Source organism: Podarcis bocagei (genome assembly GCF_964188305.1).
Source record: "Podarcis bocagei genome assembly, chromosome: 2".
Classification (NCBI taxonomy): Eukaryota; Metazoa; Chordata; class Lepidosauria; order Squamata; family Lacertidae; genus Podarcis; species Podarcis bocagei.
This window is the reverse complement of record NC_138126.1, coordinates 110,938,396-110,953,533: the sequence shown is the minus strand read 5'-3', so window position 1 is coordinate 110,953,533 and position 15,138 is coordinate 110,938,396. Positions and strand designations below refer to the sequence as shown.

General features: G+C 43.9%; 1 protein-coding gene and 1 long non-coding RNA gene across 2 annotated transcripts in view; one reads left to right on the top strand and one right to left on the bottom strand.

Moving 5' to 3' along the window:
- Positions 1–9,023: 9,023 nt before the first annotated feature.
- Positions 9,024–15,138, bottom strand: part of ERN1 (endoplasmic reticulum to nucleus signaling 1) — a 64,081-nt gene continuing 57,966 nt past the window's right edge. The window contains exons 17-22 of the mRNA XM_081181280.1: positions 14,932–15,131; positions 14,313–14,460; positions 13,962–14,089; positions 13,442–13,565; positions 13,167–13,234; positions 9,024–10,973 (exon numbers count right to left, since the gene is read on the bottom strand). Coding sequence (XP_081037406.1) covers positions 10,767–10,973; positions 13,167–13,234; positions 13,442–13,565; positions 13,962–14,089; positions 14,313–14,460; positions 14,932–15,131 — 875 coding nt within the window. The 3' untranslated portion in view covers positions 9,024–10,766. The remainder of the gene's footprint in view (positions 10,974–13,166; positions 13,235–13,441; positions 13,566–13,961; positions 14,090–14,312; positions 14,461–14,931; positions 15,132–15,138) is intronic.
- Positions 10,721–13,351, top strand: LOC308580239. The gene is made up of 2 exons (XR_014004739.1): positions 10,721–10,859; positions 13,188–13,351. It is a non-coding gene; the product is annotated as an uncharacterized lncRNA (long non-coding RNA).

Here is a 15,138-nt window from a genome sequence, read left to right as displayed (position 1 = left end):
GAGCATGTAAAATTGAGGTGATGAGCAGCTGTTAATGGCTCTGGGCTTCTATTTTTTTTTTATATAAAATATTTATTAAAGTTTAGACATTGTAAAAAAAGAGAAGAAAAACAAAAGAAAGATATGAGCGATAAACAATTACAAAGCCTCAAAAGCAAAAAAATGGCTCTGGGCTTCTAGCACAGCAATGGCAGATTTGCCTTTGGAGAGACACAGCTGAAGATGGTGAGTGTTGATGTGTTAGGCAATGCAACAGACCAGGCCGCATCACTTTTCTTCAGAGGCCTATAGCCCACAGGTGGACTGAAGTTAGTAGCCTGTATTTTAATAAGATAAAGAGGTGGATTTTTTTTTCTGGTATCAGTATAGTTTATGGCTCATGTCAGCTGAATGGAGGCAGCATCTCAGCTTTCTACAAAGGAGTTCAAACCCCATTGAAGCAGTTTAGAAAGCAGCTCCCTTTGGTCTGAGGCGCTTTGTAGGCCATCAAATATGGCTCCAGGTTTATCGGAGTCTGCTTCATCGTCGCCCCCATTCATGATTGAGAAACCAAAAACAGGTACAACTTAATTTTTTTCCTTTTGTCAGAAGCTAATGAAACATTCAGGCATTATTAGTCTGTCTAGAGCTGCTAAAGTGTGCCACACTGCAGGCAAATAGGTCCGGGGGCTTTTGTAATAGGTACCTTTTTAAAGTTTTGGGGGGTTTTTTGTTTTTTTTAAAGAAAAATAATTATTTTGAGGCAGGTTTGGATGCATTTTGCAAGCAATGCTGCCCCTTGTCATGAATCGTGCCAAATTTCAGAAGGATTTGTTTTCCTGAAATTTCAGCTGTTAAAAGTTTTGGGATGGGTAAACAAAGAATTGTTTAAAGTCCCCATGTGTTTTGTGGACAAATGGGTGGAAAACTACAAACATGAGAAAAGTGCTCATGGGTAAGGAAGCTGCCAAACTGCAGACAAATACATCTAGGAGTTTTTGTGATGGACACTTTCAAAGTTGATTGCAAACACCCTACATCTCTGGTGTTTGCTTTCCCCAGTTCCCACATCACCCTATGGTGGCATTATTGTATGGTAAGCTCAGAGACATTTCTCTTGCGTTTAGTAGACCCTTCTCTGCAGCATTGTTTTTGATGTTTGGATCACTGAGGTACCACACAGTACTTCAGGAGTTAGGGTTACCTAACCTACCAACTTTTGTCATCAAGTCTTGTATCTTCTTATGTTAGGAAGCAGAGCTGAAAAGCAGACAAATGTGTGAGAGATCAAAATTTTCTCCTGTTATACATTATTATTATTATTTATTTACAGTGGTACCTCGGGTTAAGTACTTACAGTGGTACCTCAGGTTACATATGCTTCAGGTTACATACGCTTCAGGTTACAGACTCCGCTAACCCAGAAATAGTACCTCGGGTTAAGAACTTTGCTTCAGGATGAGAACAGAAATCGTGCTCCGGCGACACGGCGGCAGCGGGAGGCCCCATTAGCTAAAGTGGTGCTTCAGGTTCTGAACAGTTTCAGGTTAAGAACGGACCTCTAGAATGAATTAAGTACTTAACCTGAGGTACCACTGTAATTTGTTCCGGAGATCTGTACTTAACCTGAAACTGTTCTTAAGGGGGGTATGTAACCTGAAGCGTATGTAACCCGAGGTACCACTGTATTCACATTTATATACCACCTTTATCTTACAAGAATCTCAACGTCGTGTACATGGTTCTCCCCATTTCATCCTCACAACATCCCTGTGAGGTAGGTTAGGCTAAGAGATTGTGACTGGCTTGAGGTGACTCAGTGAGCTTCATGGCTGAGTGGGGATTATGAACTCTGCTCTCCCAGGTTTTAGTCCAATATTCATTATGCCATGCTGGTTGGGATAGATTTTAAAATATTATAACAACAACAACATTTTTTTTAATTAATTATACCCCATCCATCTGGCTGGGTTTCCCCAACCATTCTGGGCAGCTTCCAGCAAAATATTAAAATATAATAATTCATCAAATATTAAAAACTTCCCTAAACAGGGCTGTCTTCAGATATCTTCTAAAAGTCAGATAGTTGGAAAAGTCAAAGAAATAGACATCCGGTGGGAGGGTGTTCCACAGGGCGGGTGCCACTACCGAGAAGGCCGTCTGCCTGGTGCTACTATAGTGCCACTATAATGGCACTACAGTGGTGCCCCGCAAGACGAATGCCTCGCAAGACTGAAAACTCGCTAGACGAAAGAGTTTTCCGTTTTGGAGGTGCTTCGCAAAACGAATTTCCTATGGGCTTGCTTCGCAAGACAACAATGTCTTGCGAGTTCCTGCTGGTTTTTTTTCTCCCCCCCCCCTTTTTCTAAGCCGCTAAGCCGCTTATCAGCTGATCCAATCAGCAGATAAGCCGCTAAAAGCCGCTAATAGCGCTAATAGCGCTAATCCACTAATCCTTCAATGGGCTTGCTTCGCAAGACAAAAAAAACCGCTAGACGAAGAGAATCACAGAACGGATTCTTTTCGTCTTGCGAGGCACCACTGTATAGTGTTAAAAAAAAAAATGTAATAGTACCAACACTCAAATCAACTGTACAGATTTGATTATATATTATAGAAAATAGTAATGATAGTAAATTTAGCTTGAAACACACTTTTCTGGCCGCTGCTCTTCTCTTACCACTCTCAAAGGCTCATTCTGATGTGGGGAGGGACATAGCAGAACACCCACAACCAAGGTCTCCACATGTGCTTTGCTTGGTCTCTGCCACAATGTTGCGCCTCCACTAGGAAGCAAGGTTTGTGGTTCTGTATGGTTGGCTGCCAGAAGTAAAAAGATACCCCACTTTCTAATAAGCTAGTGTGTTGGTTTGTAGAGATGATTTAAGTATTTTGGGCTATACTTTGTGTCCTGCTTCTGAGAAAGAAATGGGCAAGTGTTCTATTGCTTGCGTACTCGTTGTGTCTTGTGTAATGTGTCAGATATAGTCTTTTCCCACCAGAAGTCTTGAAGCACTCTTAGCTGAGTTTCACAGCAATGTGGGATTCAACCACATGCTGAAACTCAAGGTTTGCACATTTAATTCTCTCTCTCTCTCTCTCTCTCTCTCTCTCTCTCTCTCTCTCTCTCTCACCTGGGAGCATTTTATTTTATTATTTTTATTTTTAAAAAAATATTTTTATAAATTTTCCATTTTTAACAATATTGTAACATCATATCACCTTTTACAAATGTTTAGCTCTGCCAAGCTTTTGACTTCCCTCCATTCCGTCACCTGGTTTTTCTAGAAAATATCTTAAATTCACACATTTATACCGTCAAAATTCTACATTAAAGTTGAATTATTTAAAACTTAAAGCACAAGTAGAAAATTTATTCTATTAAACGTTGTGAGGTTTATCTCAGTCCAGCTAGTATCTTTATATGTTTACAGTGATTGCCTATATATTAAATGAATTTACTCCAGTCTCTCTGGAATGTTTGGTCACTCTGGTTTCGGATTTTCTCCATCAGCTTTGCCAATTCTGCGTAGTTTATCATCTTCGTCTGCCATTCATCTACCGTCGGTAATTCTTGCTGTTTCTACTTTTGTACTTATAAAGTTCTCACTGCTGTTGTAGCATACATAAACAGTTTCTGGTCCATTTTTAATATTTCCACTCCTGTCATCCCAAATAGGAATGCCTCCGGTTTGCACATTTAAAGGTGAAAAAGCTCTTTTGCCCTAGCGTAACAAATCCACTTAAAAACAATGTGGGGTTTTTTGCTGTTTAGAAAGTGATGGGAAAATGCATTGGAAAGTTTGGGTAGGTAAGCAAATTATTCACAGGAAAACAGACACTCTGCAAGCAAATTGGATGAATGTTCACTGCCCACAATTAGAAATCGGAGAGAGAGAGAGAGAAATACAACAAGCCATCTTTTCCCCAATCTCTCTTCAAAAACCTTAAGCTTTTAACTGTACGTGATGACTAGTGCAGAAGGGGGCAGCAAAGTACAGCGTTTGCAACCTGTAGATTTCATTTACTGTTAGCAGGATGCTGCAAGATGAGAACAGAATGGCTGGGAGGAAGAAAAAAAAGACTTTTGTCCAAACTGTCTAAATAAAACTGCCATAAAGACAGGCACGTATAACATTCTGCATTTTGTTTCCCCAGTGAAATCAGATACTTGTCTGCAGCTCTTTCCCCTTTAGCCAGACCCATAGTACTTATCTGCAACAGACATTTTGCTTTCATGTCACAACCTCCCTGGTATACATGTTTAGTTAGAGGCAAGGCCTGCTGAATTGGAGGGCTTGATAATAGCAAGCCACAGTCTCTTTTTTGCATGGCTGAATTTACTCAGAAGCAGGGCCGGATGTAGGTTTGATGAGGCCCTCAGCTACTGAAGGTAATGGGGCCCTTTGTATGTCCAGCTGTCCTTTGTCAACAACAAATTGTCACTGTTTTTTTGTGTTGAATAAATGCTATATGGTAATTTATGGACCTAATAGGTATCTAGAGCCATTTGCACATAACAAAATATGTATTTTATCAAAGTACATCCAGTTTTTTTCCTTTAAATTTTTTGGGGGGCTCCCCAAGAGAGTGGGGCCCTAAGCTATTGTTTGTTTAGCTTATATGTAAATCCAGCACTGCTCAGAAGTATATGTGGGCAATGAAATAACAGCCTGCCAACAAAGGTTGGAGCACGTATTGAAAAGCATACCACCACCTCCTCCTCCTTTGGCGATTGTCTTCCATAAACACGGTCTTAACAGTTGCGTTATTGCTGTTTTGTGTTATTGTCCTCACCTCCTTCAATTGTCCATATGGTTTTATGGTGGTTGTTATTGATGATAATGTTTTAAACAACAGTTTGCTTATTTTTGTTTATTTGTTGTTGCTGTTGCAGTTTTTGGGAGGAATTCAATGTATGGAATATCACTGATTGTTCAGTCGGAGCAGCCATTTTGGTTTGCCAGATGGAACAATCCTCTCTCTTTCTCTCTTCCTCCCAAGCACTGTGTTGGGGGTTCTCTCCAATTGCCCAGAGGATTCACTGTGAAGCACCCCGAGACCCATTGGTATAGGGCTGTATACAAATTTAATACATAATAATGGACCTTGCGCCACTGAGTGCATGTTTTCAACAGGAAATGGAATGTGCAGCATCCATTGCTTAGAACTGGCCATTGTTGGAGACACAGTACTAGGCTAGATAGACCATTAATATGTCCCATGTTGTGTAGTTTTATATATTTATTTCTTTGTGTAGCAGAGAGCAAAATAAAAGCACAGTCATGGCTGTCATAACAGCGTTTCATAACACCTGACTTGATAAAACAGCTGTGTTTCCACTAGCTCCACCCTGACCCAATATCCTTCTCAGTTATGACTCATTGTAGTTTCATATGCAGTTACATAGCAACAGAAACTGCTCCCCAGAGAGCAGAGTAGGGAGTAGCAGAGGATGTAAAAGGCCAGCAAACATTATCTTCTGCAACTGCCTGTGCAGGCAACTGCTCATCCTTCACTTACTAGTCTCCCCCATGATTTGGTGAGATGGGGCCTTAGCTAAAGCTGCCTGCCTGCCCACTGCCAATTGCATGTGCGTGCGTGCCTTCTAAAAAGCCAACTTTGGTTACTGGGTTCCTCTAGGCAACCTGTTTCATGAGCATCCTGTTTTGCTTTCACAAAGTTTACACAGTGGACTAAGTCTACTCTTTATTGAGCATTCATTCTGACTCACTTGTGGGGATAGATATTGTCGCATGCCACCCAATTCCTGAGCGGTGCAAGATTTCAGGGGTTCCAGACGCTTACCCAAGGTTCTCGTTTCCCTTTGGAAATGAGGCACTGCAGAGACTGTGGTGTCATGATATATGGTTTATTTACACATATATACAACCTGAGCCAAAGGATGTGGGTGGCGCTGTGGTCTAAACCACTGAGGCTACGGCTTGCTGACCAGAAGGTCGGCGGTTTGAATCCCCGCAACGGGGTGAGCTCCCATTGCTCGGTCCCTGCTCCTGCCAACCTAGCAGTTCAAAAGCATGTCAAAGTGCAAGTACAGTGGTACCTCGGGTTAAGTACTTAATTCGTTCTGGAGGTCCGTTCTTAACCTGAAACTGTTCTGAACCTGAAGCACCACTTTAGCTAATGGGGCCTCCTGCTGCTGCCGCGCCGCTGGAGCACGATTTCTGTTCTCATCCTGAAGCAAAGTTCTTAATCTGAGGTACTATTTCTGGGTTAGCAGAGTCTGTAACCTGAAACGTATGTAACCTGAAGCGTATGTAACCCGAGGTACAACTGTAGATAAATAGGTACCGCTCTGGCGGGAAGGTAAACGACATTTCCGTGCGCTGCTCTGGTTCGCCAGAAGCAGCTTAGTCATGCTGGCCACATGACCTGGAAGCTGTACGCCGATTCCCTCGTCCAATAAAGCGAGATGAGCGCCGCAACCCCAGAGTTGGCCACGACTGGACCTAATGGTCAGGGGTCCCTTTACCTTTACCACCTGAAGCTATGATGGAACTGTTTGCAGCATGAACACCCCAAAAGGGTCTTCTTTCTCCCATAGCTGCAGCCTTGGATTCAAACAGAAATCAAACATTTTGCTCTCTGTCCCCGTCCCCCCCCCCCAGCATTTCCTGTCTACTCTCTACTCTGGCTTGTATCATCTGCCATGAGCCTCCCTTACCTCATCAGGAAGCTAGCCTGACTTAATAGTTTAACACTTGCTGGCTCCAGGGGTTCAGGAAGCTAGCCTGTCCCGATTAGCTTTTAACACTCGCTGCATCCAGGATTTAAGAGGGGTCTGGCACCCAGCTTAACACTCCAAACTCATAACAATATTCATTTGCATCAGCCACTAGCCTTTGCAGTTTGAATACTCTGAGTTGAAGTGGAGTAACAGTTCTGCCAGAAGCACTTCCCTCTTCTTCCTGCCCTATCCAATGCCTTTATTTCTACTGAAACCATTTATAGTTCTAATTTGAAGTAGAAAAGAACTGTACTTCTGTATTTTGACAGGCTGTCCTTATTACTGCCTCCTTGTGGATGGTAGGGCATTCTGCCTCATGTATAGCTCGTTTCCCATACTGGTTGCATACATTATTATTATTAATTGTATATATTTACTGGTTGCATACATAATAATAATAATAATAATAATAATAATAATAATAATAATAATAATAAGGGACTTTTGAAGCACATACACCTTCAAGAAACCTGGGGATTGTAGCTTACGAAGGGTGCTAGGACTTGTAGGTCTGTGAACTAAGTTCCCAGAATTATTGAGGGAGCGGATATGCTTTGAAAGTCTGGTTGTGTACACAGCCAAAGTCAGAGAATACAGTACAGTGGTACCTCGGGTTAAGTACTTAATTTGTTCTGGAGGTCCGTTCTTAACCTGAAACTGTTCTTAACCTGAAGCACCACTTTAGCTAATGGGGCCTCCTGCTTCGGCCACGCCGCTGGAGCACGATTTCTGTTCTTACCCTGAAGCAAAGTTCTTAACCAGAGGTACTATTTCGGGGTTAGTGGAGTCTGTAACCTGAAGCGTATGTAACCTGAAGCATATGTAATCTGAGGTACCACTGTACAGTGAAACTTTTATTTCGGTCCTTCCCTGAACCTGCGCTAACACTCTATAAAACTGCCCTGCACAGACATATTATGGTCTATCAGCTGCTACAGACCAGGTGGTAGGGCAGCGGTTCTCAACTTGTGGGTCCCCAGATGCTGTTGGTCTACAACTCCCATTATCCCTGACCATTGGTCATGCTGGCTAGGAATGATGGGAGTTGTAGTCCAACAACATCTGGGGACCCACAGGTTGAGAAACACTGGGGTAGGGTCTGATGCAGGCTAAGGTTTCTCTGTCCATCTGCACCATGGGGAACGGATCCACTATCATATCTATTCTTCTTGCAGCGTCTTTTTATAACGTCCTGATCTCATGGGTCACAGATGATTCCGGCAGCACTACTGCTTCATCTCAACTCTCAGAAGCCCCAGCAGGTGCATCAGAAAACCATCTGCAGCTATTCTACTTGGACATAAATCAAGCAAAGGTAAGGCCTGCTACATTCCCTGTGTTGGCCATCTTCATGCGGCAAGCAGTTGCGTTATGTGACTTGCATGGGGGGGGGGTGTTGTATGTATGCACACGCCAGCATTTATTTTTCATTTAGTTCTGCTTATTGTTTGGGGGGTGGGGAATTAAAAGCCGTAATTGCAGAGTTATATAATTGTAACTCTCCACAGAAGGGTAGTCAATTGGCACTTTCGCCTTCCTGGTGTGTTCTTGCCATAGAACTGTTGTGTGGAACAGCAATCTGGCACACTTCCAGTTTTCTAGCTTTTACTCTTCCAGCCCCGAATCTTGTAGTCAGGGCTCTTGGATTAAAGAGCCACACAATACACAGATATATGAATATGATATAAGGAAAGTCCTATGCAGAATTAGATAAATTAACTGGAAGAATTTGAAATCTGAGGGACCAGAGATTCACAGAAGACTGGCGTAAATTTACGGACTATTTGAAAAGTAATTGTGATGATCAGATTACGTTTGTAGGTTTGCAAGAAGTTTTGTGAGGTGAATTATTCGAATTATTGCAAAAATGGATAAAGGGGAGGATGGTTAGTTATGATAATTAAAGGCGATATGAATTAAAGAAATGCAGAAGAAATGATAGAATGGTGGATCATCAGAGGTGCTGATGGAAGTTCAAAAATAGATTGTATAAGATGTGAAGTTTTGTGGTATGTATTATAATTTATATGTTAAAATTAATTTAAAAAATATTTTTTTTAGAAAAAATGATATAAGGAAAGTCTGCCGGGTCAGGCCTGTGACTTGTCAAGACCAGTATCCTGGTTCTTGCAGTGGCCAAACAGATTCCTGGGGGGAAACAAGCGAGCCAGAATCCAAGCACTCTGGTAATTAGAAGCATTACTGCCCCTAGTCATAGTCATTGATAGTCTTATTCTCCATGAATTTGCCCGATCATATGCACGCCATTTTAAAATGAAAGGACACCATACAACTGTTTCAAAATCTACTTTTAATTTTTGTGTAAATTTCTTATTTTTAAGAAATATAAAAGTACTGTACAGTAGAGCTACAAAAATAGGCAATATGATTTTTCAATTAAGTTAGGTTAAGACTACCATCATTTTCAAGCGTTCACATCCTGTAACGTCCATATTTGCATATCTTACCTTGATATCTGCTGTTGCATTATAAAACTAGAAAAAAAACCCATTTCCCTGTAATGTAAGGCCCAAAAATGATGAGGACAAAAGACAAAGCAAAAAAACCAAATACCCATACCAATGCCCAATCATATAATTAACCATTAATAACTTATTCATTTTAAGACACAGAGAGATTACAGCCACACAGATTAAAAACTTCCTTATGTGAGAGAACATTTTATCCTGATCTAATGAATATGCTTGGTTGAAAAGATGCAGTATACCTTTTCCTTGTCAACCTAAATTTTTTTTAAAAAAAGATTACTGCACCAGAGCGGATTTTACTTTTTTATTATTTCAAAAAAGATTTGGCATGCTTTACACTTGTACCATTTCAAAGTAGTACCACTTTGTAAGTAAAAATTAAATAAATATAAATATGTAAAATAAATATTTTTGGTATAAGAATACTACAAATATGACATTGGAGAGCACATCAGTGGGAATTCTTAATGCTTTCTGCACATGCCCTGTGCATCACTGTTTTAGGGACACTGAAAAGGGAAACTGCATCCTTCGAGATGGGAAGCAGATGCCTCTCTCTCTTTATAGCTTCCCAAGAGACTGAGTTTCTAAAAATTTTAAAAATACAGGTTTTCCTGTACCTTTTTAAACCGCCAGCTCTGTTTTCTCTAGCTAAACAACTTAAGATTTACAAATAAAATTAAGGAGCGTTTCTAGCTGTGTCAACTGTTGCATCTAAATCACACTATTAAGCTAGTCACATTATTGGAAAGAAACCAGAAATGACATCTGAACGGATTTCTCTAAAGGAATTAGGGATTTCCAGCACTATAGCCAAAGCCAAACCTTGGTCCAGAAGGTTTCTGGATTTGTAATACCGTAGCATGCCAATCCTTCTGTATTTGTCAGCTATTAGTATTTGGACTGATGCTTCCAGTTGGCGATTTCAAGGATAATTTTATGTCTACACAAAACTATTTTAAAACTAGTATTTGGAGGGCTAGCCTCTTCGCTGAACCACTGCATTCGTTTTTCTGAATCTGCCACTTCCCATTAAAAATCAGGGTCCCTGGTTGCTTCAAGTGCACAACATGGCAGTGGAACAAAAGTGGCTGGAAATGGTGTGCTACACTTAAAAGGCTCCTTCCTGAGATCCATAAGGGGCTTGGCAATGTTACGGTTTCAGTCTTTCTTTTTGCTGTTCTGTGCAGTAAAGTGGCTTGAATGCCGGTATGTAAAGAGCAAACAGTGTAGGCATTGAGAATAATGTTGCTTGTGCCAAGCTGAGCTGTTTCAGATCCTCCCTTTCACTTTTCCTCTTGGGAATTTCCTTTCGACTGCTCCCAACTTCTGTAGGATAAAGCTTTCTGCAAGTTACTGCATCTTCTTTGGATTCCTACCCGGAGCCCCTTTTTCCTGAGTCAGAGCAGGCAGAGAGTTCAAGGCACGTTGGATAAGTCCGGGACTCTCAAAGAGGATTTTCAACTCTCTGACGATCCCTCGAGTCACCCTGCTAAGGACAGGCCTGTTTCACAGCCCTGTTTGTGCAAAGAACAAAGAGTCTCCGGCTCTCAAACACCACCTGCAGAAAGAACGTGGCTGCTTGAGTCCTGCATATAATAAGGCTGGAACAGTCTTTCCTGGCGGCAGATTTGCATAGCATGGTAGGTGTGCAGGAGGAGGTGAGGGAACCGCAAGGTGAAGTAACATACAAAGTCATCTGGGACGGAACCAAGGGTTTCCTGCACCTCGGGCGGAAGTTCTCTATAGTGGTGTTTCTGGAAGGAAAAGAAGGCAGAATCACAAGGTATTCAATTTTTCAGAGGGGTTGGAGAGGCATGGCCCCAGGCACCCTCGAGGCCGGAGCCACAGGGCCAGGCCTGTGTCAGGTTTTCAACATTGCAATGTATCACCAGCCAAACACTGCAATCTGGCGATACACCCTGATGTTGGGAACAAGCTGCACTGGCCCCAGACCGATGTGGTGGAAGGAATAGGCTGCCTCAAACCAGGCTCCTTGCGGGGACGGTGCAGCTTGTTCCCAGCTGAGTGAGCCCCGATGTCCTTCTGGCTCAAGGCATCGGGGCTCATGAGAGCAGGTTAATGAAGTCCCTACCCTGGGCTTTTAGAAGAGGAGGAGTTTAGATTTGATATCCTGCTTTATCACTACCCGAAGGAGTCTCAAAGTTGCTAACATTCTTCTTTCCCTTCCTCGCCCACAACAAACATTCTGTGAGGTGAGTGGGGCTGAGAGATTTCAAGAAGTGTGACTGGCCCAAGGTCACCCAGCAGCTGCATGTGGAGGAGCGGGGAAGCGAACCTGGTTCCCCAGATTACGAGTCCACCGCTCTTAACCACTACACCACACTGGCTCTCAGCCCCCTGGGCTTCTTTAAACTGCTCTGCTGAGGAACGCGTGGGTGCCTCAGTGGAGCAGTTTGAAGAAGCCTAGGGAGGAACAAGCTGTATCGGCCCGGTGATGCAGCTTGCACCTCCCTCTGCAGTATGAGGGGCAGAGCACAATGGCAGCTTCACCTGGTAACATATCACAGGTGAAACCGATGCTGCTCCTAGAAGAGGGACTCAGAAGCGGCGTTGGTTTCACCTGCGATATGCTGCCAGGTGAAGCCGCCAGCCGCCACTGCCCACCAAGGAGGGAGTGACCTGGGGGCAGAAGCAGTGGAGACACTGTGGCAGCCCCTTCCCTTCACTGAGCTCCAGCAGATCCCTCACATGATGGCCCAATGCCTTCAGCTAGCCACAGCCTCTCCTCCACGTGAGTGTGCCCACCATGCCGCTTTGCAAGGCTGCGATCGTTCGGTCCAACCCCGGCCTCGCAGAGCTGCCAGGGCAGTGTGAATGTGCCCTGCAGCAGTGGTGTTGGTGATGAGGGCTGGGCAATGTTAGGCTTTCAATATCACGGTTTGGCAATAATCCGCGGGGCGAAACTGTGTTGGCTCTCACCGCAGGAGCTGGAGCACTTGTGCCCCAGCCTGCTGCTCGATTGGGTGGAGAAAAGGCTCCTGCCCCCAGCTGAGTGAGCCCCAATGTCCCTGCTGCTTGAGCAGCTAGGATATTAGGGCTCCGTGTGTTTGACTGCCTTCCCCTTTGCCCGTGCTGTCTCTTTCCTCCCAGGGGGAATAAATACACCTAGAGGAAAAAGATGCAGCCCACCTTCCCAGGTGAAGACCGCAGGGTGCAAAGTCACCCTGCCCGTGCCTTGCGGAGCAGGGCTGCTGGCAATCACTGGGCTTGCCAGCAGCACTGCCTGGCTGAGCCCACTCCAGTCCCTGTGCCAAGACAAGCATGCGCTGGCCTGCCTTGGGAAGGAATGTCATACAGAGCCCGCATTGTCGGGGTTCCCGTAAAACTGTTTAGCTGAGGCAAGGGCATGCGGGGAATCGAACCCGCTTCACCAGATTACGAGTCTACCGCTCTTAACCACTACACTACATAGGGACTCAAGAGGTGGCAGTTTCACTTGCGATACATGGCTGAGTGAAGCCATCATTGCAGTCGGCCCCTCATACTCGTCCTGGGCAATCTCCTAGGCCTACATTTGGTGGTGGTGAGGGGAATTCGGCCTTCCCAACATTTTCAAGGAAGGGGCCCTGTGGTGGGCAGAACCTGGCAAGTGTGGTTAACACACTCTACCCTGCTGGGGGGGGGGGTAGAGTGCATTCCTCACGACGCTCTGCGAGCCTCTCAGCCACCCTTCAGCTGCAGGACACCATGAGAAGGACACAAGAGCACACAGCTCCCAGTGAGCCCTGCAGAGCTGGCCTTGCAGGGTGTTGGGCGGGCAGACGGTGGTCACTCCAATGGCACAGCGTGGCGTGTCACCAGCTAACAAGGGCTTCACCTCAGGCACCAAACCTCCTTGGTCCATGAGGAGGCCAAGCGCCATGACCCAGCTCCTCCAACCCTAAATCAATGGTATTTATGCAGTTGGCTTCTCAGAATTCACGTACCTTGTTTCTCATTGCCCGCAGGAGATCTCTTACTGAGCTGCCTTTATAGGATCGGAATCTTCGAAGATCTGCAAGAAGTAAAACTGGAATGATTAAAAACTCAAGCCAAGCAGCCCATTTCTTTCCTCTTGGGAGCCGGGTACCACAAAAGAAAAAGAAACAAACAAGTGGTTTTGCTTTTGAAAGTGCCTCTTTACTCTGTAGTGGAAGAATGACCAGTAAGTCTTAAGTACCCCCAACAAGTTCTATATGAAGGTAATAAAATGAAGTCTCACCTGTCTGCAGAGGGACCGTGATGTGCTCCCGCCAGTCCATGTTCACCACTGCTCTGCCTCCTTTCTCTAGCTCCTTTACTATTGGGCCATCCAAGGATTCTTTTTCTATTCGATCACTCACATCCTGAAATCGACAACACACATTTATGGCCTGTTGAGATTCGGCTCCAGAATTATGTGCCCCCCCCCCCAGCAGAGGTTCCCGTTTCAGCATTTTCTGGAAGAGACTCTCTCTGTCTGAAACCCTGGAGGGCTGCTGTAGATGGGCAAATAGCCTGACTTGGTATAAGGCAGATTCCTATGTTGAGTAAAAGGTTCCAGTAAATGGCAGAAGTCTAGTTCTCCAGCAGCCCCAAACTTAGTGACTGCAACTCCCTCAGCACAATCATCACTCCAAAGCAGCCTTAGGCCCAAAAGCAGTGCAATATAGGGTTCTGAAATGTAGTATTTCAGTGTATATAATCCAGTACAGATTTAAGCTTGTGAAATTAAAATAGCAGACCAAAGGGTTGCGACTCACCTGGAAAAACTGGAGTTGCTTTTCCAAACTCCAGAAAAATGGATGCTTTAGTACACAGTTAGCCGAAGGACGCTTCTGAGCATCTGTACTTATCATTTGCTCTATCAAGTCACGAGCAACTATGTCCTCTGTTGAAAAAAAAGAGAAAGAAATATGTATACAGAAGTCTATGCAACTTTGTGAAGTTCCACAAGCAAAGTTCAGTTTCCATTTGAACTCTAAGTCTCCTACTCTATCTAACAACTCTTGAATGCTATGGTTGTATTTTCTCTAGGTATAAATATACATTTATTTCGGAAACAACAGAAGTGCGGAGCTTCACAATAATGGAAAACTTCTCTGTTTGCTTACCATGCTTCTCTAGATTGAGGAAGTCTAGGCTGTAGGCACCCAGCAAAATGTTGGCTTGCCGCTGCAGGGATTTGCCAAATGGATGGTTGCCTTCAGAGATCACGTAGTAGAAGACACATCCAGCTGAAAAAATATCCACTGTGTGTGTCTGTAAAGAGAAGCATTTTAAAAGAGAGATTGAAATGTAACAGCAAATGAAAGTATGCAAGTTATTGGCAGAAACATAAAGAACTTTCTTGCACCTTTGGATGAGACCTACAGGTATACAACTTTTAATTATAATAACTCAGAACTCAAGGACCAGATATATCTAACTCCCATGTCTCACTCATAGTGTACTGGTCAGATAACTCTGCCAAATCTGCTGCAGGTGGTGGTTGTGTTTTTAAAAATAATTTATTCCAGTACTGAAGTCTATAAACCTCAAGCTTGGTTTAAAAGATAAAGGGGAGTACATGACAGGCCATGTGGCTTCTCCAGGAGACGGGGAGGAAGAAGCAGCTGAGATACATTCCAGACATTGTGATCAACATATCACAGTATTTAGCTGCTGATATATCACCATGTTGAAAACCAGATATGGCCCAGACTCAAGTCCTAAGAAGTGCAGCCGACTTACCGGGTTCTCTTTGCAGTCCTCACTCAGTATCTCTGGAGCAATCCAGCCTTCAGTTCCTGGGACCCCAGACCGACGGCTGAAACTGTGCCTGCCGACTGCAAGCTTCTTGCAGAGGCCAAAGTCAGAAATCATGGCTTTGACCTTTCCGTGGGCATTCGGCATGGAGATGAGGATATTGTGCGGCTTCAGGTCTCTGTGCACTAATAT